We start from the raw sequence: 27,008 nt of genomic DNA, 5'->3' as shown, positions 1-27,008 counted from the left end.
ACATGGTCTTTTACAACCTCAGGGTTGTAAAGAGCAACTTATTATCAATTTGGTCATTATTCGACAGGCTTCCTCTACACCACAATAACACTTTCCACCTTTGTTGATCATTGTAAATCCATTGACTCAGTTTTACATTAATGGGTGATAATTGTGTTGCAAATCTGTTAAACAGACCCAAGTATAATGAAAACGTTAGCATTTGATGTCCACATGGAAAACTGTTCTCCATTTAAAATATACCACCAACAAATTAATATCCAGAGCAATGGATATAAAACACAGCATTTTTCAGAGACACGCCCATTACGGTTCTAACTCAGATTAAATTCCTTTTCATTTCTCTTGAATAAAAGTGCAGCTTTCAAATTAAAGAAGGAAACAAACCAAATATCTTATTAACTACTTGATATATGTGGATAACAAATTACATCTCCACTAAAAACAAATGAATAGCTCTTTCATGTGTAATCTTTCTTTAATGATACCAAAATGTCATTTAAACTGGATACAGGTTAAGATTCTCAATGTACTTACCGCGGAAAGCGAATGAAGGCATCAAGCTGAAATCCAGAGGGTCACATTGATTGAAAGGATCAAGTTGATATCTACACATGCTTTACTCTTTTCCATACAAGGGATATAATGAGCATAACGATACCAAGGATAAATTTGTGGCTGGATTTGTTTAGAGATTTAAATGGCATTCTGAAATCGAAGCTGAATGGGTAGAACGCATTTAAAACAGTTTACACCTCTCCAACAGCCATCTTAATGTTCATCTTCAGAACTAAAAAAGGGGGCATGATAGTTTGTAAAATATGCAACAAAAACTATGCAATATTAGAGACAGGGAAACACAGGTTCCAACGCCATAATGCAACTGGAAAAGATGAACATTTCCACGTCAGAGAGAAGTAAGGTAACTGACAGGTATTCTCAGGGCAAGTAACAAGCAGGTTACAAAACTACAAACATATTTTTGGAGGAAGAGGCTGTGAAATGACTGTGACATAAAAGTGGCATAAAAAAGCCCTGGTTGGGTATTGTTCACATGGACTAAATTAACAATACGCTAACAAAGAAGTACTGAACAAATGGATGAAACTTATGGATTTGTTTTGGAAATAGAGGGGTCTATGATAGCAGTTCAGGATATGGTTATTACCAACAAAAATGACAGAAGAGTTATCTTTACCAAGACCCTACTTAGCGAATAACGTACATTATACAAGGAAACACAGGAAGCAGTGCAACATATCACTTTAGGTTGTAAAAAAAATTAGCACCTACAAAATATCTAGCAAGGCATCGTCTGATGTCTAAAATTATATGTCAAAAGTTCACTATCATTCATGGACCAACAGGAAACAAGAGGTATCCCCATACTATACATATAGAACTCAAAATATCCTGGACAACCCAACCAATAAAATGGACTAGAACTGGACCATTATGACAGACTGAATTGTTGCCAAGAGAGCCTGGACATAGCACTGATTCATAAAAATTTACAAACAATATTTTCATAAATGCTTCCCATTTAAAATAGTGCAATATCCAAGCTCCTCGGGACAAAATATTTTCCAAGGAGAGAAGCCTAGCTGAGGCAAACAAAATGAAATAGTATCAGCCTGATCATTCTGTCTGCTCAGGTAGCTGGGACAAGAATAATTTCAGCAAGCCTACAAAGGAAGAGCTTATGTCCTAATTATTTTATTTGAATTAAAAAAAGCAGCTATTTCATCTCTCTGTACAACAGCCTATAGAATATTGATGATAACAGCTAGCATTTACATAGCACTTTAAAGTTTAAAGCCCTTTACTTATGTTAATTCATTTGTTCATCACACATACTTTATGAGGTATTATTATCCTTACTTTATAGATGAACAAACTAAGCACAGAGAGGTTAAGAAACTTTGCTCAGGGTTATACTTCTAATGAGTGTCTGAGGTAGGATTTGAACTCGGGTCTTTCCGATTTCAAGTTCTACACTCTATGCAGGCAGCTAGGTGGTGCAGTGGATAGAGCACTGCCCCTGGATTCAGGAGGACCTGAGTTCAAATCTGACCTCAGACACATAACACTTACTAGCCGTGTGACCCTGAGCAAGTCATTTAACCCCACTGTCTAGCCAACAACAACAACAACAACAAAAACCAAGTCTTAATACTCTATGAACTACACCACTTCACTGTCCCTATAAAACAGTAATAGCAAGATAGTGACTTGCTTGCAGACTGCTTTTATCTGAACCCCAATGAAAAAGATGAGATCATAACAAATAGGGATGCTCAAGAAAGTTCTTTAAATGGTTTTTTTCTTGTAACTGATTAAAATAGGAAAATTGTCAGTGAAGACACAATGTAGAAATCAGTATTCAAATTAACAGCTAAAAATTATTTTGACAACATTAATTGTGAATTTAAAAAATTTTGTGCGGGATCTAAGGATTGGATGCTCTTTAAAATTTATATGAACTTAATGGTAGACTCTAGTTCCTCATCTAAGTTTAAAGATAGATGTCCCTCATTTGAGAAAACTGATTATATCTGGAAAAAAATACATGAAGTTTTAACTTTGCCACTTCAAAAAGCAAAATGCTATCTTTATTTAATAGGACAGTCATTTTTAAAATTTTAGAGTGATAAATCATGAACTATTCCATGTTTTTCACATATTTTTCATAATACTCTAATGTTAAAAGTTCATAAAGTTTCACAAAAAAAATCAATGACAAGAGGCTTTTAATAAAGTTTCTTAAAATTCTTGCTCAGCTTAGTCTTCAATGCATTTTTTATTCCCAGGAAAATGTTGGTTGAGTGAATATTAGAAATCTTGAAATGACTTTTTTTTTCTCCTGAAGACTATCACATTTATATAATCATCCTCTTATTAGGAAGATTTCACTGAACTGTTGACAATGATGTACAGTAATGCTTCGCTGCTGTGACGTTTAGGGAAAACAATTGTGCTGCACCACCACACAAAACCAATTAGAGAACTATTTTCTACGACAGGTCAAAAACTTACATTGTTTCTCGTGGAAAGATGTGCCTTTTAATTTCTTTATTAAGATGACATCCATGTCCCTTGTGACTTTTTCAGATGACAATCATTTGCTCATCACATGAAATAGTACAACTGGAGAAATCACATGACTGGTATGGAGCAAGGGGCAGAACTCTGCTCATCATTTCAAATTTTCCAAATGAACTACTTTGCAAATTGATCATTAGGACAATATATATATATATATATATATAAAATTTTGACAGTACCTATATTCATAAATAAGGTTAAGACAGTAGGGAAGTAGTGCATATACAATCATAAAAATTCTGTCAGTTATATACAAAACATTATTTCCATCACATCACTAAGACAGCACAAAATTCAGTATGAGTTTCCGTATTTGAGATTATGACACTAAAAATCAGGTGAATCTTTTTTGTTATTGCTTTTTTTCCAGGTAAACAAAAGTAGGCTAACATTCAGGATTTTCTCTTTATTTCACTAAGAATATGTCAGCACAATGCCACAACAATTGGAGAAATGAGAAATTAATTTAGTTAGTTGTTTACTTGATGACAATCAAAACCTTTGGTTATTTAAAAAAAAAACATTAACTAGTATTGTCATTGTGTAAGTAGAACCTCAGTTAATATCAAAGTGTCATCCATAGTCCATTCATGTACTGCAACTATTTATATATTAACCTGAGGTAATCAAATGCTTTTGGATTTTGCCTTGTTTTTATTTGTCAACAATTTGATGACTTGTCTTGTTAGATTTTCTTAGCCACAGAAAATTTCTTTTACATCCATGGTCAGAGCAATCTTGACTCAATGTACTACTAGACACCATTAAGAAACTATCCTAACCTAGAAGTTAACTGATAGTCTTCCAGAAAGGATTTGGAAACTGTCACTTCCATTCCTCACATGCAAGGGTAAGGATAGAGCCTTGTGACTTACTAGGGTGCTTAAAAACTGAATGGCCTAGATAAAAGAGAAATAGGGTGGGAGATGCTAAAGCTAGTAATGCATTTTAAGATTCTTGTTATTTTATAACAATCTATATTCTTTTTCAAACAAAAAAAATCCTGGGTGTGGTAGTACACACCTGCAATTCCTGCTACTGGGATGCTAATGCTGGTGTATCTCTTGAATTCATGAATTCTGAGCTGCAGTGGGCTTAGCTGGTTAGATGTCTGCACTGTCTTCAACCAATATGGTAAGCAATCGATATGGGGGCAGGTGGCCACCAGGATGTCTAAGGAGAAGCAAACAAGCTACAGGTAGAAATGGAGCAGGTTTAAAATCCTATGCCTAGCTGTAGTGTGATCAGCCTTTAAAAAAACCCACCTTGACAGGGTTTTATTTTAAACAACTGCCCCTCTTCTTGGAACTAGGAAGAGAATGCAGCTTTTTTCTTGCTCCTAGAAGCCATAACAAAGCCTATTTCATTGCAAAGACTATTTCAGGTGGTCTGTGAAACACACTGATGCCAAATCATTTAACCTTGCCATTCCACCCTACTTGTGCCTCTGAGCTCACTGAGGCTTTTGAACTTCCACATATATCTCTTTACATTCTTCCCATAGTTTGGGGCTGGGGATCATCACTTTCTTGGGGATGGTTTCCTTAGGAAGGGCCTAATTAGGGACAGTTTTGCTATGCATTCTCTAGGCCCGGTATAGGGTTGGTAAGTGTCTTTCAAATAATACATACTCCAACCTATCCTTGGGCACATCTTATGCATACATCAACCACTTTAACTAGTAATACACAGCCAGAATCTGGTGAGTATATATGTAGGTAGTGACCTTGCCAAATATATTGCCCTCACTCATCAGCACTTATAGCCTGGGCATGATAAGGATATCTAATATTTATAATAATAATAATAACAACAACAACAACAATAACAATAACAACAATAAAGACTGTTTCTTTCTGTATATCTAAGAACTAATCATTCTGGCCAAAATACCAGTTTGAGGTGTAGAGCTGAGAACTAATCATAAACATTGTTGATTCAGTTTTCACTGTCAGTACAAACAAAACAATTCCATTACGAAAGCTGAGAAACTTCCCTTTTTTTTTTGGACACAGCTATTATTGGGAGCAAGAATGTTTTCTTTTCAGTTGTAGATTACTCTAAGATCTTAAGATTAAAAGTTGGTCAAATTATTTTCCTGAAAAATTTACAGGCATTTTCTAATAAGAAAAAATGCATTGAGAGGAGATTTCTGAATTCTGATTCCTAATTAACTGTTGAGTGCCAAGTCAGTCAGCCAATAAGCATTTATTTAGTACTTACTATCGCTAGGAACTATGCCAAGTGCTGGAAACACAAGTATAAGCAGGAAAAAAAAAAAGAATGCCCCTGCCCTCAAGAAGCTTACATTCTAATGGGGAGAAGACAACACACAAAAGAATGGAGTGGTAAGAAAAATGCGTGAGGACAGAGTAGAAAACCAAGTGACAAGTACAGCCTTCTATTTCTCTTCAGCCTTGCACTAGCATATGTTTCATACATTATTTTCCTCTTATGTTGGGTAGAGTGTAAGATATCAAAAAGCATCAGTGTGGTGGCATACACCTGTAATACCAGCCTCCTAGAAAGCCAAAGATTGAGGATCTCTTGAGTTGTGGGATTCTGAGCTTTGATAAGAAATGCCCATTGAGTACCTGAGCCAAATCTAGCATTAATATGGTGAGCCCCTAAGAGAAGGAGGCTACAAAGTTACTTAAGGAGGAGCAAACCAACCAAGGATGGAAAAGAGTGGGTCAGATCTCCTGTATAGATCAGGACTGGGCCCATGAGTAGCTTTTACACATGTAGCCTGGGCAAGGAGGGGGATAAATCTTTTAAAAAATCAGAAAGTATTCTTTTTCAGTTTTAGTAAGATTGGTTTAATAATATGTATGTAGAGATGACATAAATCAACTACATGCCTCCTCCCAATGTCTTTTCTCTATTGGGCTGAAAAAGAAAAAAAAAGGTTTTTATCACTCTTTAATTTTCAGTCCAAGAAGATCTGCCAGACTCCCCCATCTCTAGTTCTACACTATCATCAAGGTAATGATGATATGGAGAAACACCAATGCAGTATATATTTCTTGTTTTTGTTTTTGTACTACATTCTTTTGTAAATATACTCTCCCAACTCCTTATTGCCCTATCCAGAGGATGCTTCCTTAACACAAAGAACAAAAAGGGGGGGGGGGAAGTTTGGCAAAACTAGCCAACATAACAGCTGATTCTCCTAGTATATGCAATGTTTCCCACACAAACTCTACTATCTCTGCAAAAAAGGGAGGGAGGGGTCACTTTTTCATCTCTTACAGGAGACCAAGATCAGTCATTATAGCTGTATATCATTCCGTTCCACTCTTGTTTGTTGTTTCTATTTACATACTGTTTTCCTAGCTCTGCTTATTTCATTTTGTATAAGGGGGCTGGTCTCAAATGACTCTAAAGAAACTTCCAATACTTGAGCTATGATATGCTTCTCTGAATCCTTCATATTCATTCATTCTTTCTTTTTAAAAGAGTTTTTTATTGATAAAATCTGTTCTTTATAGCACCATAATCATTCCAAGTGTCCTTTCTTCCCCTCCCAGAGAGCCATACCATATGACAAACAGGATTTTTTTAGAAAGGAAAAAAAATCAAAATTAATCAATATATTAAATAAGTCCAAACACACGTGCAATATGAAAAACCTGTGAATCTCCCAGTTTCATGAAAAGGTAAGTTGGGGGGTGTCTTCATGTCTTCTTACATTTCTTCATTTGAGTACTGTTTGATCCTTATAATTTTGCTGTATTTGCTTTTCCTTTTTTTGTATTTGGTTGTTCTTTCCTTTTACATTATTGTAGTCACTGTATATACTGTTTTCTTGGCTGTGCTTACTTCACTCTGCATCTGTTCATAAAGATTTTTCCATGCTTATATATATTCATCACATATATAAGTTCCTTTAAAATTTTAATTGATATTTTCTGTTCCTCACATTACTATGGTACCCCATTTATCTCTCCTTCTCCCTCTTCCCAGGAGCCAATCCATATGACAAAAGGTATTATTTAGAGAGGAAAAAAAAAGTCAGCACCACTACTGGATACATTGAGAAAGTCTGAAAACATGTGCAATGTGTAACACCGGTGGACCTCCCACCTCCACAAAGGGGGTGGGTTGGGGATATCTTTTCATATCTCTTCACTTGGGTTCCACTTGATCTTTATAAGTTTGTTACATTTATTCTTAATTTTTTGGTGTGTCATTGTTCTTTCCATTTAAATAGTTGTAATTACTGTGTATGTTGTTTTCTTGGCTCTGCTTACTTCACATTGCATCAGTTCACGTAGGTTGCTCCACGGTTTTCTGTATTTATCACACATATCATTTTTTACAGCACAGTAGTATTCCATTACATTCATATATCATAATTTGTTTAGCCATTCCCCAATAGGTAGGCATCTACTTTGTTTCCATTTCTTAGCAATAACAAAAAAAGTTGCTATAAATATTTTTAACTATATGGAGGATTTCTTCTTATTGATGGTTTCATTTGGGGTGTAAGCCTAGCAAAGGGATGGCCATTTCAATTACTTTATTTGTGTAATTCCAAATTGCTTTCCAAATTGATTGTTACAATTTTTTGCTATTTTTGCCAATTTGCAACCTTATTGTGATTTGCGTTTCTCTTATTAATGATTTGGAGCATTTTCGTTTTCATGTGGTTGTGAATATTTTGCTGGGTTTTTTGAGAACTGTTTGTTCATCTTCTTTAATCATATATCTATTAGGGACTGGCTATTGATTTTACATATATTTATTAATTGTTTATTATATCTTGAATACCAAACCCTTATCAGAGAAAACTTGATACAAAATTTGTTTTCCCATTTAACCACTTCCCTTTTTATTCTAGATGCATTGATTCTGTCTATGCAGAAGCTTTTCAAGTTTCATAATAAGAGCTATGCATTTTTGCATTTTGTTGCTGCCTCTATCTTTTGTTTGGGCAAGAATATATCTCCTACCTATATTCTTGAGAAGTGTATGATCTATTTCTCTTCTTTTTTTAATAGTATGATCTGTAATATTTAGTTTGTATATCCATTTAGAATATATTATGGAATATGATATAATATGTTGGCCTAAGCCTAATTTCTGCTAGACTGTTTTCCAGTTTTCACAATAGTTTTTTTTATCAAATTGGGAGTTTCCTCCCTGAAAATTCATTTTCTACTTTATCAAACACTGGGTTATCGTTGTTTCTGATTCTCCTTTTTCTAGTCTGTTTCATTGATTTACCTACTCTATAACCAATACCAGAAGATTTTGATGATTACTGCTTTTTTATTATTTGAATCTGGAAGTGCCATTCCCTCTTTGTCTCTTTTTGTTGTTCAGTCATGTCCAACTCTTGGGATTACCTTGGCAAAGATACTGGAGTGCTTTGTCATTCCCTTTTCCAGCTCATTTTATAAATAAGGAAACTAAGGCAAACAGGATTAAGAGACCTGCCCAGGGTCACATAGCTAGTAAATGTCTGAAGCTGGATTTGAACTTAGGAAGATGAGTCTTCCTGACTCCAGGCCCAGCACTCTGTCCACTGTGCCATCTCGCTGCTTTCTTTGTCTTTACTTCCTTTCATAATTTCTCTTGATATTCTAGATATTTTGTTTTCCGAAATGGATTTTGTTATTTCATCAAGTCCTGCAACTTATCTCCTTGGTAATTTGATTAAGTATAGCATCAAAAATACAAATTTATTCTGGAAATATTGTCATTTTTATTGTATTGGCATGGTGTAGCTATGAGCACTCCAGCTATTTTAATTATTCTTCATTTCCTTAAGGAGCGCATCATACTTGAATCTATAAAGGTCTTTTGTGAGGTTGATAATCCAATATTTTCATTAATTTTGTAGTTATTTGGAATGGGATTTCCATTTCTATTATTACTTCTTGTGTTTTGTTATTCTTATACAGAAATGCTATTGATTTTTGAAAATTTATTTTGTAGCTTTGCTGTAACTTTGCTGAAGCTACTAATTGTCTCAATTAGTAAGTGCTGATTCCCTAGGAGCTTCTCAGTAAACCATCATATTGTCAGCAAGCAGGGATAGTTTTGTCTTCTTTGCTTATCTTTCTTCTTTAATTCCTTTCCTTGACTTACGGCTGTTGCTAGCATTTCCAAAACTATATTAAATAATACTGTGTAGAGTGAACATCCTTGTTTCACTCCAGTATTTACCGGAAAAAGTTCTAGTGTAATTGAAATTCTTATGAAGCTTGATTTTTTATTTTAGATGTTTGCTTTTTCTGATATTTAAAAAAAGGTCCTTTTATGCCTAAACTTTGTAGGGATTTTAGCATAATATTATATTTTGTCAAAGGTTTTTTCTACATTATTAAGATGATCATGTGATTCTGGATGTTTTGGTTTTTAATATGACTAATTATGTTTATTGTTTTCTCATGTTGAACCATTTTTGAATCTCTAGTATAAAGCCCATTTGATCCTAATGGGTGATTTCCTGAGTAAAAATCATTGTAGTCTGCTTGATAAGATTTTGTTTAAAATTTTGGAGTAGATGATAATCAATGATATTGGCCTACAGTTTTTGTTCTGTGTTTTATATTTCCCTGGTTTAGGTATTAATACTACATTTGTCTCACAAGAGGATTCAGGTAGAGTAGTTCTTTTTAATATCTGAGAATAATTTATGAAGTATTGGGCACTAAACTTTAAAAGTTTGATGGAATTCTCATCAGAACCTAGAGATTTTTCTTCAGTAGTTCCTTTTTAGCTCAATCTATTTCCTTTTCTGAGATTTGGGTGGTCTTATTTTGTATTTTTGAAGGTATTCCTCTATTTCTTTTGTGTTCTCAGTTTTATTAGCATGCAACTACGCAAAATATGTTCTGATCATTCTTCTGAGAGACCAATTTTCCTTAGACTATCTCTATGCATCCTGTCTTGGAGATCAGTTTTTTTTGGCCTACAAAGTAAACATATTTTCTTTTACTGCTTTTTCTTCTCTTCTTCTAGATTATCCTTCCTTTTTGTATATTTGCATTATCAACTATTATTCTGTCTTTTCTTTATTTGATGAGACCTGCCATAGCATATTCCAACTTTTTCTATTCTGTTGCAGGTCATAAACTCTGTTCTTATTTCTCTTTTGAACCACGCAGGAATTATGCTTCCACATTCTTTTCAAATTCCATAGAGTACTCTGTCCCATCAAGCACTGTATCATTTTCCTTTGTTTTATGGTATTTCTTCATAGATGACTGAATTCACTAGCTCTGGAGGCTATATTTCCTTTGGTTGTTACTGTTTTTCCTCTTTTCTTCTTGATTTATGTTTATATTCAAGGTAGTTGGGTTTTCTTCCTGAAATTTTTGGTAATTTCAGTCTTTCTCCTGCTTTAATTTTCCTATTACTCTCTTTCTTCCTCCTTCTCCTCTGACTGTGGTTCTTTAGTTACTGGATCTCAAAGCATCTCAGCCTCCTCCTATGCTGACAATTTATGGTTACCAGCCTAGATCTCTGCACCAACTGACTTTTCAGTGATCAGAATTGGGCCCATATGGATTTCATGCTCTTTCTTTCAAGCTTAGTGAAGTTCTGTATGCTTCCCCTCCCTCCATCCAAAATACACAGTATTCTGCCCCATTCCCTCTGACCTTAATTCTTTGGATTGGCACCAGGAGTTTGGCATGTTGCAGCACTGGTGCTAGTGGGTTGTGGTCCCTGGCAGACTTTTGATCCTGGCAGGATGTTGTCACATGGCTACCTATCATAGCCAGGGTAAATTTCTATAGCCTGGTGTGGGGATCTCCACAATACTAGAAAGAGGGAAGGGAAACTGGAATATAGGTGTGGGTTTTGTTGGAAGTCTGTGTCATGTCCTTAGGTCTTCTAGTGAAGTCTTTTTACAGTAGTGTGGGGAATGGTGGAGTGTTACTGAGTAAGTTCAGGGTCAGTGAACATCAGTTTATGGGATTTGGGTTTGTTTTTTCACCTTCTTTTGAATTCTTAGTGTCCTAAACCATGGACACAGCTTAAGTTGTTTTATTTTGGATGTATAATTTATTTTTTGAACAGGTTTGAAAGGTCATGGGTATCAGAGAATATGCTTAGTCCTCCATTTTATTGCTCATGTGACCTGCTTGTCTCATTATTTATTATAGCACAGTAATTACATTACAGTCATGTATAACGGGTTTTTTTTTTTAGCAATTCCCTAAGTGATACAATAGCTTATTTTTAACAAGAGCTCTATATGTAAAAGCATGCTAGTAATTAATATCTTTGAAATAATTAAGAAACTGGTAAAATAAGATGAGTATAGAAGGCATTAATGAAAAGAATTCTTACCATTAATTTGCAAGGTAAATGTATTTCCATATTTTTTCTGATAATCTTGGAGGCATTTGAAAGTGTTTTTTTGTATTTGAAAGGACACTCCAAAAAAGGGAATCAAGCCATTTATCAATGGAGGCTCTCCAGGTCTCCTATGCAAACAATAAGAAAAACAAAGGACATCAAATTAATCATATGTCAACCTAAGTGGCAGGTACATCTAGAAGCTGGCAGATGAGCTGGACAATTTGAGAGGCTCCTTCCAATTATATTATTCAACAATATCCATTACCCTCTTCATACCATCATGATAGACCATGAATAGAACAATAAAGTTGGAGTTAAATGATTTAAGCTTGACTCCGTTCTTGGAGACTTAGAACCTGTATAACCTTAGATAGCTCACTTAATTTCTCTGAACCATGATTTTCTTATTTGTGAGAAGCAGTTGGACTAAATGACCTCAGAGGTCCCTCCAGGTCTAAATCTATGCTTCCACAATCATACATTTAAACATCTAAAATTAATACTTGAATTTATAAAATTCACTGTCTCTAACTTTAAGATTATGTGCTTAGTGGCATGGTGTCAGGAAGACTTGAGTTCAAATCTGCCTTCAGACACTTAAAATTAATTTTGATGTTTCAAATGACTTTATCGGGCAAAAATCTCTCTATGTCTCAGTTTCCTCAACTGTAAAACGGGGATAATAATAGAACCTACCTTATAGCGCCATTTTGAGGATCAAATGAGGTAATGTTTGAAAAGCACTTAACATAGTGCCTAGCATATGGCAGGCTTAATAAATGCTTATTTCCTTCATTCCTTCCTTTCTTTCCCTCCTCCCATCCTTTTACCCATCTTTCTCTCCCTTCCTCTCTCTCCTTTCCCTTATTCCTTCCTTCTTCCTTTCCCTTCTTCTATCCTTCTTTTCCTTCCTTCCTTCTGTGCTTTTCCTTCATTGTACCCATCTTCCCCTTTCTTCCTTTTCTTCCTCCCTTCCTATGTAATTCCAAAACATTCCCAATTTAGCCAAAAACTCATTTATTAGACATTGTATAAGACAAGTACCTAGAAAATAGGCTGTTTACCATTTTACTAGTGAAGATATTGCCTATGTCTAATAACACTGTTCTTGCTATAATTAAGCCTCACCCAGGAACAATTATATTTTTTAGTTGGTGTAATACTATACAATTATTTAAAATATAGCTCCTGACAACCTTTCAAACTTGTTACTGAATTGATTTTTTTATGACCTAAACAAATACAAGTTAAACTTATTGTCTCAGTTTATTCAAAAATGTTTGTTGTTCTAACATTATACAGACCAAGACCACTGACTGATTGACTTGATTTTTCTTTTCTCAACCAGTTGCTATGATATTATCAATTCAGTTCAATTGCCTTACATATGGCACCTACCACACAGATTTAACTATACCTAATGTGTATAATTATTTGTTTCATAGTGAAAGGTAAATGTCAATTTCACTTACATTTTAAAGGTTGACTGGAGATAATAAACAATGAGACTTAAAGTCTCATTATTTATTAAGCAGCTTCGTATCATTCCAAATGTAGATAAAAGTTAATTATGATCAAAAGACAAGTGACTTATATTTTAGGATTTGAAGCTAAAGTCACTTTTGATGTCATTTAATCTAGTAACTCCTCCATTTTGCACATAAACAGAAGTGAAATGGCTTTCCTACTATCATGTTGGTAATAACTAGCCAAGCAGGAATTTGAACTCATATCCTCTTTAATTTGAAAACCAATGTTTTTTTTTTCTCTTCTTTCCTTTTCTCTGTGTTTTCTCTGAATTACACTGGAGGATGACAATAGAAAATTATGACAAAGGTTTTGAGTCCAAGCTATGTTTACATATACAACTTTCAAAAAATTATTTAATCAAAGAATGCAAGATGTAGAAAGGGCCTTAGAGGAAATTTAACACCTTCCTCATACTACAGATGATAAGACTGATTGCTTAGGATTATTAAGTGGCTTGCCCAAGGTTACTCAGGTGGTAACAGAGCCAAAACTGAACCTACATCTGACTCTCTCCAGCTCAGTAGTTTATTCCACCACAACATATTTCCTTTATTTTCACTTCAGTCAATCTATTTGTAAATAGCATCACAAAGGCTGTCTTCGTCAATTGACTGAGCAGTTCAGTGGGAATGGTGAAAGTTATTTTGTGGAGATACAGCCACAGATATCTTGCAGGGCTTCCATTCTCTGATGCCTTATATTTTGCCTATCAAAAGAAATCAGCTTGTTAACAAAGTATAATTGACTAGATCAGAGGAGATAAAAAAAAAAGCCTTGCTCTAGGTTTAAAGGATGTTAAAGCAGAGCTGCTTATGCCACTAAAAATAAGAACAATTGAACTGGTAAAATACCTGCTGTTTTTCACATGTCTTCACAGATGCTTTACAAAAAATTTTCTCTAACCATGAAAACATGTTCAGTATAAAAGAAAAGTATTGATAGAGATATTTTAAATTTGACTAAGAAGTCTATACATCTACATTTCCACGTATGAAATATTACATAAAATATCCATGGAGAATAAAAACGTTTCTTCCTTTTCAACCTCCTGCCCCACTATTCAAAGTCTCAAGTTACAATTTCTTCCTAATACTGTCATTTGGCTGACTACATCCGATTTAAATACAGAAACACAATGCAAGTCTGATCTGGAATGGATTAAAACAAATATTCATGAAGAACTCTGATGCTCTAGCCCATCTGTGAAGGTGACTTATACTACATGCAGAACAACCCATTTTGATTAATCACAAGATATTTACTAGCTCAGATCTAATCAAAGATCAAGGGATCACAAGCTTTACTACTATCATACACAGCATGGAAATTTATGTAGCTAGATTAACCCCATCAGAGGCTGGTGCTCTCCATGCCCCATTACAGTAAAATATAACTTTTTTTAAAAAAGATAACTATCAGGTTTTTATCCATCCCTCTCTTAAAAAAAAATCATATAATGTGTTGGCATGATTAAAATGCAGGAACAAAGTATCACTTTACTGTCTTTTTCAAAAATTTAATATATTTTCCACTTCAATTGGAAACATCATTTTGTGATTTAAATTGCACCTTTACTATTCTTCAGAATTTTTTTACGGTTGCTAACAATGTCATACTAAAAATGACAGCTTAGATTTATACTACACTAATAGAAGTTTAAGTATTTTAACCAAAGCAGTCAAGATTGGTAGTAAATGGGAAAGCTAGGACTCAAGTCCAAAATTCTGAGCTTCAAATTTTTTCAACTATACTACAGTCTTCCCAAAAAGGAAAAGAAAAAAGAAAATATTTAAAAATAGAAATTTAGTAATAGTATCCTTTCCCTTCACCTTCCGATCTTTTTTTGTTTTGTAATTTTCCCAAATAAAACTTGGTTATTATTTGCAATCTTGCTTGTTCTAATAATATTATGACAAGAGATAGATAACTTTCTAACAGCTAAATCTACATGTAAAATAAAAGGAACCAAGAGGAGACTGTATTCAAAATTACAGAAAAGAATCCCTAATTCAGAAACGACATTGGTTCATGTCAAATCTTCACTTTTATCTTTTCAAAGTGTGAAAGTGATCTGGGTGGTTTACCAAATTTCTCTTCAAAATATTAGGTCTCTACATTGCCTTGCCTTCACTTCCTGAGTTGAACATGCCATTGTAACAAATATTTAAATAGGCTTTTTTGTCATATTCTAATTTAATGCATCTTATCTCACCCTCCATGCTCTGTCATTCGGTCAAAAGCTGTATTCCTCACAGGGTTTCCACAGGGGGAAGAAAGGATGCAGCTCAGAGATCCAGAGGAAAATTAACTTAATGTTTCAAGTCCAGGGGATCACATCAGAGAGCCATTTTACTATCACAAAGACAGGAGGGTCATCATTTGTTTCAGACGTGTTTAGTTAAGATGCAATAAGCTTAACACTGTTAAACACCGTATCACAGTCACGTGTGTTGTAGTAAAAATATAACAGTAGCTCATCTTACAACACACAGAGGTCTGATAACAGAAATTTGGCTTCATTTCTATTTTTCACTTCTTTTAAGAGGATAGAGGTGACCATAATTGATTCAGAAGCCCACCTGACACACAGTATATAGTGAATATGGGGAAACATATACGAATATATATGTATACAAAGACTGTGTGCACATATATGTGTATGTGTGTGTATGTATGTGTGTGTATATACATATACATAAACATACACTTATACATATATGTCCCCAAAGAAAATACTTAGGCAGTTTAATGCACCTGATTCCTGCCTCCTAAACACTTTCCTTGCTATCAAAAGGATGATAGGCACGTATCCCAGTGTTTGCTTGAACTAGCAATTATATCTGACTTTTTATAGCTACTTATAAAAACCATGAGTGGTAGAAGCCCAGGTTTTATTTTGTCACCATTGTGCCACTGTTGACGATTTATTTACCTCCAAGTTTCTGATGCACATGCTATAGCTTTTGAAAGTTATCATCTAAAGTACAAATTTATGTAGGACCAACTCTCTGGGAAGAAGTAAAATATACAGAATATCTGAAAAATGTAGATATAACTCTTTAGACATTTCTTTCCCTTAAGTTTAGAAAATCAAATGCTGAATGATGCAGATCAGGAAACCAATATTTCAGAAATACAGCCGAGAAAATATAGTCAAAAGGATTTGGGTTCAGATTTTAGAACCCCTAGTAGGGAATTATTTTATTTCAATAGAATCATTCAGATATACATACTAACACTATTTTAATCAGCCTTGTGGATCAATAAAATATATTTATTGCCCTGCAGTACTTTCAGAAATTATCTTTTTCTCCATCTGAGATGCATACTTGCTTAAAATTAATAAAAGTAACATTCTTTACTAGTAGTCTATCACAAATTTATCCTAATCACAAATGGGACTTTAAAATAAGTCACATTTTAGGATAATATATATTTATAGAGGTTGTTTTAAGTTCTTAAAGAATAAAGCAAAAACCATTTTAAGACAGCATTTGAAGCTCTCTCCAAGTAGCTGAACTACTTCTCCAATATGATTCCACATTCTTACCCACCATGAGCTTTCTACTTTTACCAAAGGACTTGGTCTTTGAGCATGCCATGAACATTCTTTCCTCTGCAATTATGCTTATAACACTCATACATAAAGTCTCTCCTTGTTCCTCTCTGCTTATCTATATCCTGTCAATCCTCACATCTCAGGTTCAACCTCATTTCCTCCATGAAACCCTCACCGCAACTCCAGCTCATAGGAATCTATCCTCTTGAATGTGATGTGGCAGAAAGAATATGAGACTTGGAGTCAGGAGACCTGGGTTGAATCCCAGCTTTTGCAGTAGTCCAGGTGTGAGGTGGTAAGTGCTTCTACCAGTGTGGTGGCAGTGTCAGAGAGGGGAGGGGATATGTTATGAAGATGTTATGATAACAGAAACATCAGGATTTGGAAGCTGATTGGATTTGGGGAATAAGAGTGAGGAATTGAGGCTAACACTTAGGTTCCAATCCTAGGTGATTATTACAATGATGATGCCCTTGATAGTAATAGGGAAGTTAGAAAGAAGGGAAGGTTTTGAGGGAAATATGAGTTCAGTTTTGTACATGTTGAATTAAAGATACGTATGGGGCATCCAATTTGAGATACTGAATAGATAGTTGGAGATGAAAGAAGTCAAGAGAGTAGTTGTGGGCTGGATAAATAGATCTGAAAATTATCTTCATAATGATGATAATTGAATTTATAGAAGTACATGAGATCACTAAACAAAACTGTATAGATGCAGAAGAGAAGCAGGTCCAATACAGAGCCCTGGGGGAGACCAAAAGCTAGTTGGAACTATCTGGATGAAGTTCCAACAAAGTAGATAGAGAAGGGTCAGACAGGTAGAAGGAGAAACAGGAGAGAACTGTCACAAAAACCTAGAGAGAAGAAAGCATTACAGAGAAGAAGGTGACTGACAATGTTAAGGGCTACAGAGAGGTCAAGAAGAAGGAGGATTAAGAAAAGCCCCTTAGATTTGGCAATTAAGAGATCACTAACAACTTTGAAAAAAGCAATTTCAGTTGAATAAGGTCAGAATCCAAACTTCAAAAAGTCAAGGAAAAAATGAGAGTAAAGCTTTGGTGACACCACTTGTAGATGGCCTTTTAAAGCATTTTAGTCCCAAAAGAGAAGAGAAACATAATATGACAGCTAGTGGGGATGAATGAAGTGAGGGGTTTTCTGAGAATAGAAGAAAGATGGATGGTAGTAGGTAAACATCCAGTAGAGAGGGAGAGAGTGAAAATAAGTTGACAGAGCAAGGATTATAAAGAAGGCATTCTGTTGGAGAAGATGGAGTAGAATGGATTTCTTGTGCATGAAAATGGTTTGTCTTGGAAAGAGAAATCTCTCTTCATGTGAGATAAGATTGAAGGTGTTGAAAGGCATCTGAGTAATGTGAGATGAGGAGGAAGAGAAATGGAGGAGCTCTTGGCAAATGGCCTCAATTTTTTTTTTCAGTGAAATACGGAAAGACTGAGAGGTTGGGTGGAGAGGGAACTATGGAAAGTTCAAAGAGGGATGCAAAGGATTGAAAACCTAACATAGTGAATGGGATAATGAAGTGATAGGGCAGCACAAAATGATTGCCTTGCTCCCGGCAAGTTTAAATCACTTAATTTTTTGGGGGGAGGGGGGCTTCAGTTTCCTTACCTATAAAAGGAAAGCATACATAGGATCACAAATTTAGACCTAGACAAAAACTTAGAAGTCATTGAATCAAAGCATTTCATTTCTACTGATGAGAAAGCTGCAACCCAGAGAGATTAAACAATTTGCCCAAGGTAATATGTTTGACCAGGTGATCTCTAAGGTCCCCTTCTTTTCTAAATGCTGTGATTTTATAAACAATTGCTTCATGCTGCTAATTTTCATATAATACATAGGTACCTTGCTCCAAACTAGATTGTAAGTTCCTTGAAGTCAGTGATCGTGAAACCAGATATAGTGCTTTGGCCATAACTGGAATTCTGTAAATGTGGGTGCTCCCATTCATGTCTTTTCAACACGTGTGATTTTTGCCCATGTCTTTTCCATAAATCCTCAGTAGGGGATCTCCCCAGTGCATTGGAGATCTTCCTCTCCGTGGGTCGGGAACCTGCAGCCTGGAGGCTACATGTGGCCTTCTAGGTCCTCAAGTATGGCCCTTTGACTGAACCCAAACTTCACAGAACAAGTCCTTTTTATTAAGGGGATTTGTTCTGTGAAGTTTGAATTCAGTCAAAGGGCCACACTTGAGGACTGAGGGGGCCACATGTGGTCTTGAGGCTGCAGGTTCCCCATCTCTGGCTGATATACATCTCTTCCTGTCCTGATTAGGAGGCACCAAAAGACTAATTAGGGCCAAGTGGATTATCAGACTAGTCAACACGAACAAAAATAGAAGTTAGAGAGTATAATACAGTTTATAGTGACCAGGGTTAAATCCAAGAAGACAAAAGGTATACATACATATATACACAGACACACAAAAACACACATGCATGCATACGCAAAGTGTGTGTATTGGTATATGTCCTCTGAGATCCTTTTCAGCTCTAGATTTGTAATTCCATGTGGCCTGGAGAAGGGAAGTGATTTTCTTGGTGTGATGATGGTTGAACTAGTAACAAAGCAAGAAAAAATCAGCTTCCTTTATACAATACAGTGGCCCTTCCACTACATCATACTCCCTGGTTATGGGCTTAAAGATAGCTGTTATTTTTAAAAATATATTGTTTAAGCCCCACAAGGCAGGAAAGTGTAATAGGAAGAAGCCAAGGCTGGCACTATGGCCAGCTTATGGTGGATACTGGCATGAGCTACTTGTGTGATCTTGATCAGACCAGTCACTTTTCCTCCCTAGGCCTCTTTTTCTTCTTTTATAAAATGTGAATTGGAATCAACTGAACATTTGTTACAATATTGGAATAAATATATGCCTAAATATTTCAGGGATGCAGCAATTGAAAGCCCAGATCAGGGTAGGGTTAGTTAGGAAAGGTAAGCCTGTTCAGGAAGGAAGGGAGTGTCCTGACTGACTTTGGACAAAAGACTTCATTTCTCTCGCTATCAGTTTCCTCATATGTAAAATATGGAGGGTGGACCATAGATTTTAAGCTAGAAGGGGCTTTATAAGTCTTCTGATCCAAACCCCTCATTTTACACATGTGCATCCTAAGGGCCGATGAGATCAAGTAACTTGCCCAATGTTACACAGGCAGGTGGTGGTATAGCCATGATTCACACTCAAGTCTCTGGCTTTTAAATCTAGTACTCTTTCTGCTACACTAAATTACCTCCATTGATCCCTAGGATTCTTTCAACCAAACAAACATATCTATGTGTTTTTTTTAATCTTTGATGACTTGGCAGAAAAAAAAAACAAGTAGGGCTAGTTGTATAGGCTATTCTAAACAAGCAGTATAGCATGAATAAAACTGAGAGATGCCCTTGAACAGGTAATATGTGGGGATGGATAAATGTTTCATTTGGTCAAAACAGAGGTTCTGAGTTCAAGAAACACTATCATCAGATGCTAAAGGTCAACTGGAATAGATACTAAAGGTGATACCAAGGCATTTATGTTCTATAAACATAGAATTAATCCTAATATCCTCCATCCCAATTAAGATCTTTTTAGGAAAGGTGCCCATATTGGACCTATGGCTATGGGACAATTCACTAAGGCAAGAAATTATGGTATTAAAAAACTTATCAGGGAAGGAACTGTGGCAATTAGGATTTTGAGAGAATGGACTCATTCACCAATAGGCAGTCAAAACCTGGCTTAGTACTGTATGTTCTGGGAATACTTCTAACATTTGGTAATCAATTACTAAATTTTTGCCAACTGAACTCCTTTTTAATATCCCAATATGAGGCAGAAGCCCCTGTACACTGAGCCATAGTTCTATGGCAAAGGTCCTCTCCCTTGAAACACTTTACTGCATATCATTTATAGCAGGTGCCTACTGGGTCATTTGTCTCCTTTGTATACAATAAATCACAAATTGCTTAGCACCATAAGCTTCATGTAGAAAACCTGAACATTCTGCTTAATATTTAAGGCCAGAATTGGACAAACAGTAATCTCTTTCCAAGATGAACATTAATCCAGATCTGTCTAAAAATTATATAATTCATTACCATAAGTAATCTCTATTGTGACCTGTGCTTAACCTTCATTTTCCCCTCATCTTATAATCTTACAAATCCACTGGTGTTGTGTGATTGGCATCTGGTGACAACACAATATTTACCACACAGAGAACAAATGAAAAATCCCCAAATGAAAATGTTACTTTCCAAGGTCCCAGTGGTATGACTGATGAATGATTTTTGATAACTTTCACTAAATAAGAAAAGAAGGTCTGTTACTTTGCAGATCATAAAGACAGCTTTTTTCCCTTGGGGGAAAATTGGCTCCATTAGGAAATCAACTGAATTAAAGGATGATTTAATTTCATGGTAGATGAAGTAGTCATTCTTTATGTACTTAGAAATACAACAAAGCATTACATGTAATAGTACAAAGCAAACAACACTTAGTATCATTTCCAAAGGCCAAAGAATGGTAGAAACAATAGACAATATGAATATAACCCAGCTCACATGCCCCCTCTCCCATGAAGCATTCCTAGGTTTGCCTATTAGAAATTACCTTTCCTTCTTTCTCAGGCCTCACACGAAGTACTTTGTATTTCACTTGCCACATTCTATCTTCCCCTTTCCCTCTTATTCAACAAAATGCCTAGCATGTGGAAGACACTGTTGGGGAAAGAAGAATCAATAATGATCTCTTCCATAATTTCATAGGATCATAGACTTAGAGCTGAAAAGGAACTCTGAAGCCACTCAGACCAAGCCCATCATTTCATGCCAATTAAATTGAGGCTCAAGGTTACTCAAGTGGTAAGTAGTAAAGGTAAGATTTGAATTGGTGTCCTCTAACTTCAAAACTATTGATTTTCCCATTGTACCATGCAGGTCATAAGAGATGGCATTCATGAATACTGGAATAGGAGAGAGGATGGTGGGAAATATGATTGGAAAAAGAGTACTATATATATTTAGATATGAAAGGGACCTTAGATTTCCCCCCTCACTCCATTTCACAGATGAAGAAAGAGAGGATTATTGATGTTAAGTGATTTGTCAAAGTCACACTGGTAGCAAGGGGCAAGGCAAAAATTTAAATCCATGTCCTCTAACTCCAAAAGCCATCAATCTTTCTACTATATTATGTAGTCTATTATATGTATCTTTTATAGTTAGGCCTTTTGTTCCCATCACATTGTTTCCCTTCTTCCCTACCATGAAACTTCATGTTAGAGAAAAACGGTTAAGTAAAACCAATTGAAAAATGAACATTATAACATCATTCATAAAATTCTGCTCCCACAGGCCCTCACTTGCCTGCCAAAAAGGAGGTATGTTCAAAATCTATTCTTTATGAACAATGCCTTCACCATTAATCAGAATATGGCTAGCATTAATGTAGCTGTTATTTTCATTACTGAAAGCATAGTGTGTATTATCCTCCAGGTTTACTTAATTTGCCAGACATCAGTTCACATATGTCTTCTCATGTTTTTTTTTCTGAATTACTCAAATGATATTGTCTTTTCAAATTTATTTTTAGTTTTCAACATTCACTTTTATAAGATTTTGAGTTCCAAATTTTCCCCTTCCCTCCACTCCTCCTTCCCCAAGATGGCATGCAATGTGATATAGGCTATATATGTACAATCATATTACATATACTTCCACATTAGTCATGTTGTAAAAGAAGAATCGGAACAAGAGGGAAAAACCATGAGAAAGAAAAAAAGAAAGAGAAAATAGAATACTCTGATCTGCATTCAGACTCCATAGCTCTTTCTCTGAATGTTGATAGCATCTTCCATCAATATATATGCATGACAATAATGTAAATGAAAACCAAACCAAAAGTTGTCCAAATTCAGATTAATGCAATGGCCAATCTTTGTCTTAAAGAAGAGAAAATATATGTTTTCTTCATCTTAACAGGAGTGGGGTAGGTGGTGTAACTTAGCTGAATGGGGGTCACAAAGAGTTGGACGTGACTGAAAAATGATTAAACAACAACTGGTAGATAATATTTCTTTTAAATAGGCATATGGAAATTCTAATCAGAAAATTGTTTGCTTTGTCTTCCTTAACATAATAGACTAATAAGGTTGACTGGTTGTTGTCCTTCATTCTTGAAGAGGACCAAAATGACAACCCTATGTTGGGATCAAGATACAGAGTGTCTGATTGTGCCGGATAAGATGAAAACAAGCTCAGAAGGCTCTACCACAGGTTGGGCACAAATAGTGCATAGAAAATTTGGAGTGGAGATATCTCTAAATTTGCACATCTCATGTTTCTTTTGAACTACTGCGATTCTGCTTCACTCATAGAGTGCAGTGCCTTTTTTGGATATGGGCATCCTGTGCTGGGCAGTCCTTTGCCAGTGTCTCCCATGTCACACAGTCCATTCAAAAATTCTTCAGAGAGAACTTGAATGTCTTTTAATAGCTTCTTCTGACCCCCATGTGAATGTCTGCCTTGTGTGAGTTATTTGTAAAATAGCCTTTTAGGCAAATGCACATTTGGAATTCAAACAATGTGGCTAGTCCATTGGAGTTGCACTCTCTGCAGTAGAGTTTGAATGTTTGGCAGTTTAGCCCGAAAAAAGACCTCAGTGTCCAATACCTTATCTTCCAGGTGATCTTCAGAATCTTCCTAAAACAATTCAAATGGAAAGCAAGGCTCTGGTATGCTGTCCAGGTTTCACAGGCATACAACAATAATATCAACACAACGGCTCTATGACCTTCAGTTCAGTAAGCATCTAATAGCTCTTCTCTCCCAAACTTTCTTTCAGAGCTTCCCAAACAATGAGCTAGCCCTGGCAATGTGTGCATCAAACTCATCATCTATGTGAACATCCCTGGAAAGTATACTGCCAAGGTAAGTGAATTTATCCATAGCATTCCATAGTTCTCCATTTGCTGTAACTGACGGTTCCATATATGAATTGTGTGGTGTAGCCTGGTGGAAAAACCTGTGATTTCTTGGTGTTATTAGGCCACAATAAGCACAAGCATCAGAGAACTGACCCATACTTTGTTACATCTCAGTCTTAGAAGCTGCACTGAGTGTACAATCATCTATGAACAAAAAATTATGCACCACCTCTCCCTCCATTTTGGTCTTGGCTTGTAGCCTTTCAAGTTGAATAATTTATTGTCAGTGTGGTAGCTGATTTTGATGTCATTTTCATCCTCATTGAAGGTCTCTGGCAACATTGTGAAAACTTCATGCTAAAAAGCATGAGAGCAAGCACATAGCCTTGTTTCACTCCACTAATGACTAGGAAAGCATGAGAGCATCAGCCATTATCCAGAATCCATGCAAGTATGCTATCATGAAACTGATGTATAATACTGATGAAGATTTCTGGGTACCAAATTTTGCTATAATTTTCCATAAGCTCTCATGACAGTTATTATTAAAAGCCTTGGTCAGATCAATAAATGTTGATACAGTCTTCTGTTCTGCTCCTGGCATTTCCTCTGGAGTTGTTGGGCAGCAAACACCATATAAACTATTCTTTGGCCCTTTCTAAAGCAACATTGCCTCTTAGGTAGATAACCATCTTCCAGGTGGAGGATCTTCCAGGAGGAGAATTCTGGCAAGATTCTTGCTGGCAATGACTAAGAAAGACACTCCCTTTGTGATTGTCAAAGACCAATCTATTTCTTTTGCCTTTATAGAAATGGATAATGGAGGTATACTTGAACTCCTGGGGAATAACCTCCTCTTGCCATATAACCCAGAAAATTTCAGTCAGCTTTTGTATTGGCAGTGAACCCCCTGACTTATAAATCTCAGCTGGAATAGAATCAGCACCAAGTACTTTGCCAAAAAAGAGGAGCCAAATGTCATTCAAAAATCCCTTCTTCAGTTGGAAGTTTGGCTAGAGAAGGATTGACTTCAACCTGAAGTATATGGTTAATGACTACAGCAGTGATTGATGATTGTCTGTTGAGATGATGATGGAAGAGTTCAGCCCATCTCTCCAGGATCACTGATCACTAATCACTGTGTCTCCATTAATACTGAGTAGTTGAGAAGCAAGTTTGGCCCATAAATAGCTTTAGGACATCATAAAAATACTTTGGATTATTACCATCAGCATAAAACTGAATTTCATCTGCCTTCTTACTGAGCCAAGAATCTGCATCTCAAGCTTTGCTTGCACTTTACTTTTGATGGAGTTAAATGCTGCTTTCTTAGAGATGGATGAATGACCCTGTTGGTAAACCATGTGGAATTCTTATTTTTTAATACAGCAGTTTCTGAATTTCCCCATCATTTTTGTCAAACCAAAACCGATGTTTGTGAGTGTTCTGACCCAGATGAGTAAATGCATTGCTGTACACCGAATCTCTGAAAGCTGTCCATTCCTTTTCTGCTCCATTGTTGCCAATCACATATTGGCTCAACCTTCCCTCCAACTTAGCAATGAACTGCCCCCACTCAGAGAAGCTTTCTAATCTGTTGACATGAAATCTTCTGGTAGCTATCCTGCCTTGGGGCCCACTGCTTTTATTGAATGCTAATATTCAGCTTGGAGAGAATAAGCCTATGATCAGTACAGCACTCTGTACCATACATCACCTTTGTCACTCTCACATCTTGTCTGTCTCTTCTCCTTACAATGGTCTATTAAATGCCAATGTTTGCTGCACAGGTGCATCCACCAAGTTTTATTGCATTCAGGTAAACAAAAGACAGTGTAGGTGATGAGAAGACATGCACAAGTCTTCAGTAGTAAGTGACCATCACTGTTGATGTTTCCTCCCAAGGACTTCCTACCATGTCTGGTAGTCTGTGCCTACTCTGACATCAAAGTCACCCAGAATTATAAGCTTATCTTCTTTTGGCACATTGATGATAAAGGTCTCCAGAATTTTGCCTTTGATATCATCAGGGTTTGTCTTGTTAGGGACATACACACTGATGATGGTGGTATGGCACTTTCCTGAAAATGGCAATCACATCGTAATGAGACTGTCATTCACTCCTTTTGGTAGGCATACAAGCTTGTTGATTGGATTAGTTCTGATTGCAAAGCCTATGCCAGCTTCATGACACTCCCTATGACTGCAGCCACCCCAGAAAAAATGTATATCCAGCCCCAACTTCAGTAAGCTGGCCTTCACTTGCCAGCCTTGTTTCACTCAGAGCTGCTCTATGGATGTGATAACTGCTGAGTATTCTCACAAGAACTGTTCTTCTTTCAAGTCTACTGGATTTTGTGTTGTCCACAAGTGTGAGCACATTCCATGTACTAATAGTTGATGGAACCATCTTTGCAGAAGTTTCTGTACATTTGTGTGTGTGTGTGTGTGTGTGTGTGTGTGTGTGTGTGTGTGTGCGTGTGTGTGTGTTTCAACTACAGGGTAGGATCCCTACCTGCCATGGTATACAGGCCAGGGTTAGGTGGTGAAGCAGATAATTTTTAGAGTATCTTTTCTAGCCTTTTTGCCAGAAGGTAAACATTGTGGTCCTTCAAAAAGGCTGCTCAGACACTAAGGGGGCTGCTGAATTCCACTGCTGCTTCAGTCCAGTGAGAAGATGACCCTATGGCCTGGGATGCTTGTGTGCAGGATTATTACTACAAACTCCTAGGGTATCTGAATCTCCTGCTTTGATACTTGCCTGTCACCACAGGACTTTGGGTTAGGTAAACACTATAAAATGTTATGAGTGATGTCTTTTGACTCATGCATAAATTGGATTTAAGTGAGGCAGAGTTGCAGGAAGTTGTCAGCTTCACTGTCTCTTCCAGAGGCATTGAAATCCAGTGGCAAGAAAAAAGTCAAGATGACTGACAATGGTTTGGGATGCAGCAGAGGACCTTGGCATCTTCAATGTCTAACCAAGCTCTAAGTCCTCCACAGAGCCTGCTTCAGCCACTTTCATGGTCATTGGAACAGATTGTTCTCATCTGCTCATAACACTGGGGAAGTCTTCACATGCTTGAGTTAGACATCCCCCTAACTCATCCATGGGTTTGAGACTACTCGGTTACCCTCAACCTAATTTAGCTCATCTGCCAAAGTGGTTTACCTGGATGTGGCTGCTGTGTGTGCCAAAGCTTCTTGGAGCCACAAGTGAGAGTTGGGTGAATCAGGTGGACACCAAAGGTAGAAAACAGTCCTGAAATGGGATTGGCAGCCCTCACACCAAAGGTATTAGTCTTTCCAGGGCACACCCAAGCTCTTATATTTTAATTGAAAATCAAAGGATAACTGAGATAGGTAAGTGATACAGCAGATAGAGTGCTCAATCTGGGGTCAGGAAGATGTGAGTTCAAATTCAGATTCAGATACTTATTAGCTGTCTGACTATGGGCAAGTTACTTAACTTTTCTCTACCTTAGTTTCCTTATCTGTAAAATGAGAATAATAATAGAACCTGCCTTCTACGGTTGTTTTGAGGACCAAATGAGCACTTC

At 36.3% G+C, this 27,008-nt stretch overlaps 1 protein-coding gene across 1 annotated transcript in view; it reads right to left on the bottom strand.

Annotated features, from left to right (window-relative positions):
• CYP7B1 (cytochrome P450 family 7 subfamily B member 1) overlaps nt 1–27,008 on the bottom strand; it is a 280,114-nt gene that overhangs the window by 73,558 nt on the left and 179,548 nt on the right. The window contains exon 2 of the mRNA XM_021002118.2: nt 11,413–11,549. Coding sequence (XP_020857777.1) covers nt 11,413–11,549 — 137 coding nt within the window. The remainder of the gene's footprint in view (nt 1–11,412; nt 11,550–27,008) is intronic.

Source organism: Phascolarctos cinereus, unplaced genomic scaffold, assembly GCF_003287225.1.
Source record: "Phascolarctos cinereus isolate Bilbo 61053 unplaced genomic scaffold, phaCin_HiC Scaffold_4;HRSCAF=312, whole genome shotgun sequence".
NCBI lineage: Eukaryota > Metazoa > Chordata > Mammalia > Diprotodontia > Phascolarctidae > Phascolarctos > Phascolarctos cinereus.
Note: the sequence above shows the minus strand (reverse complement) of the source record. Positions and strands in the feature narration are given on the sequence as shown.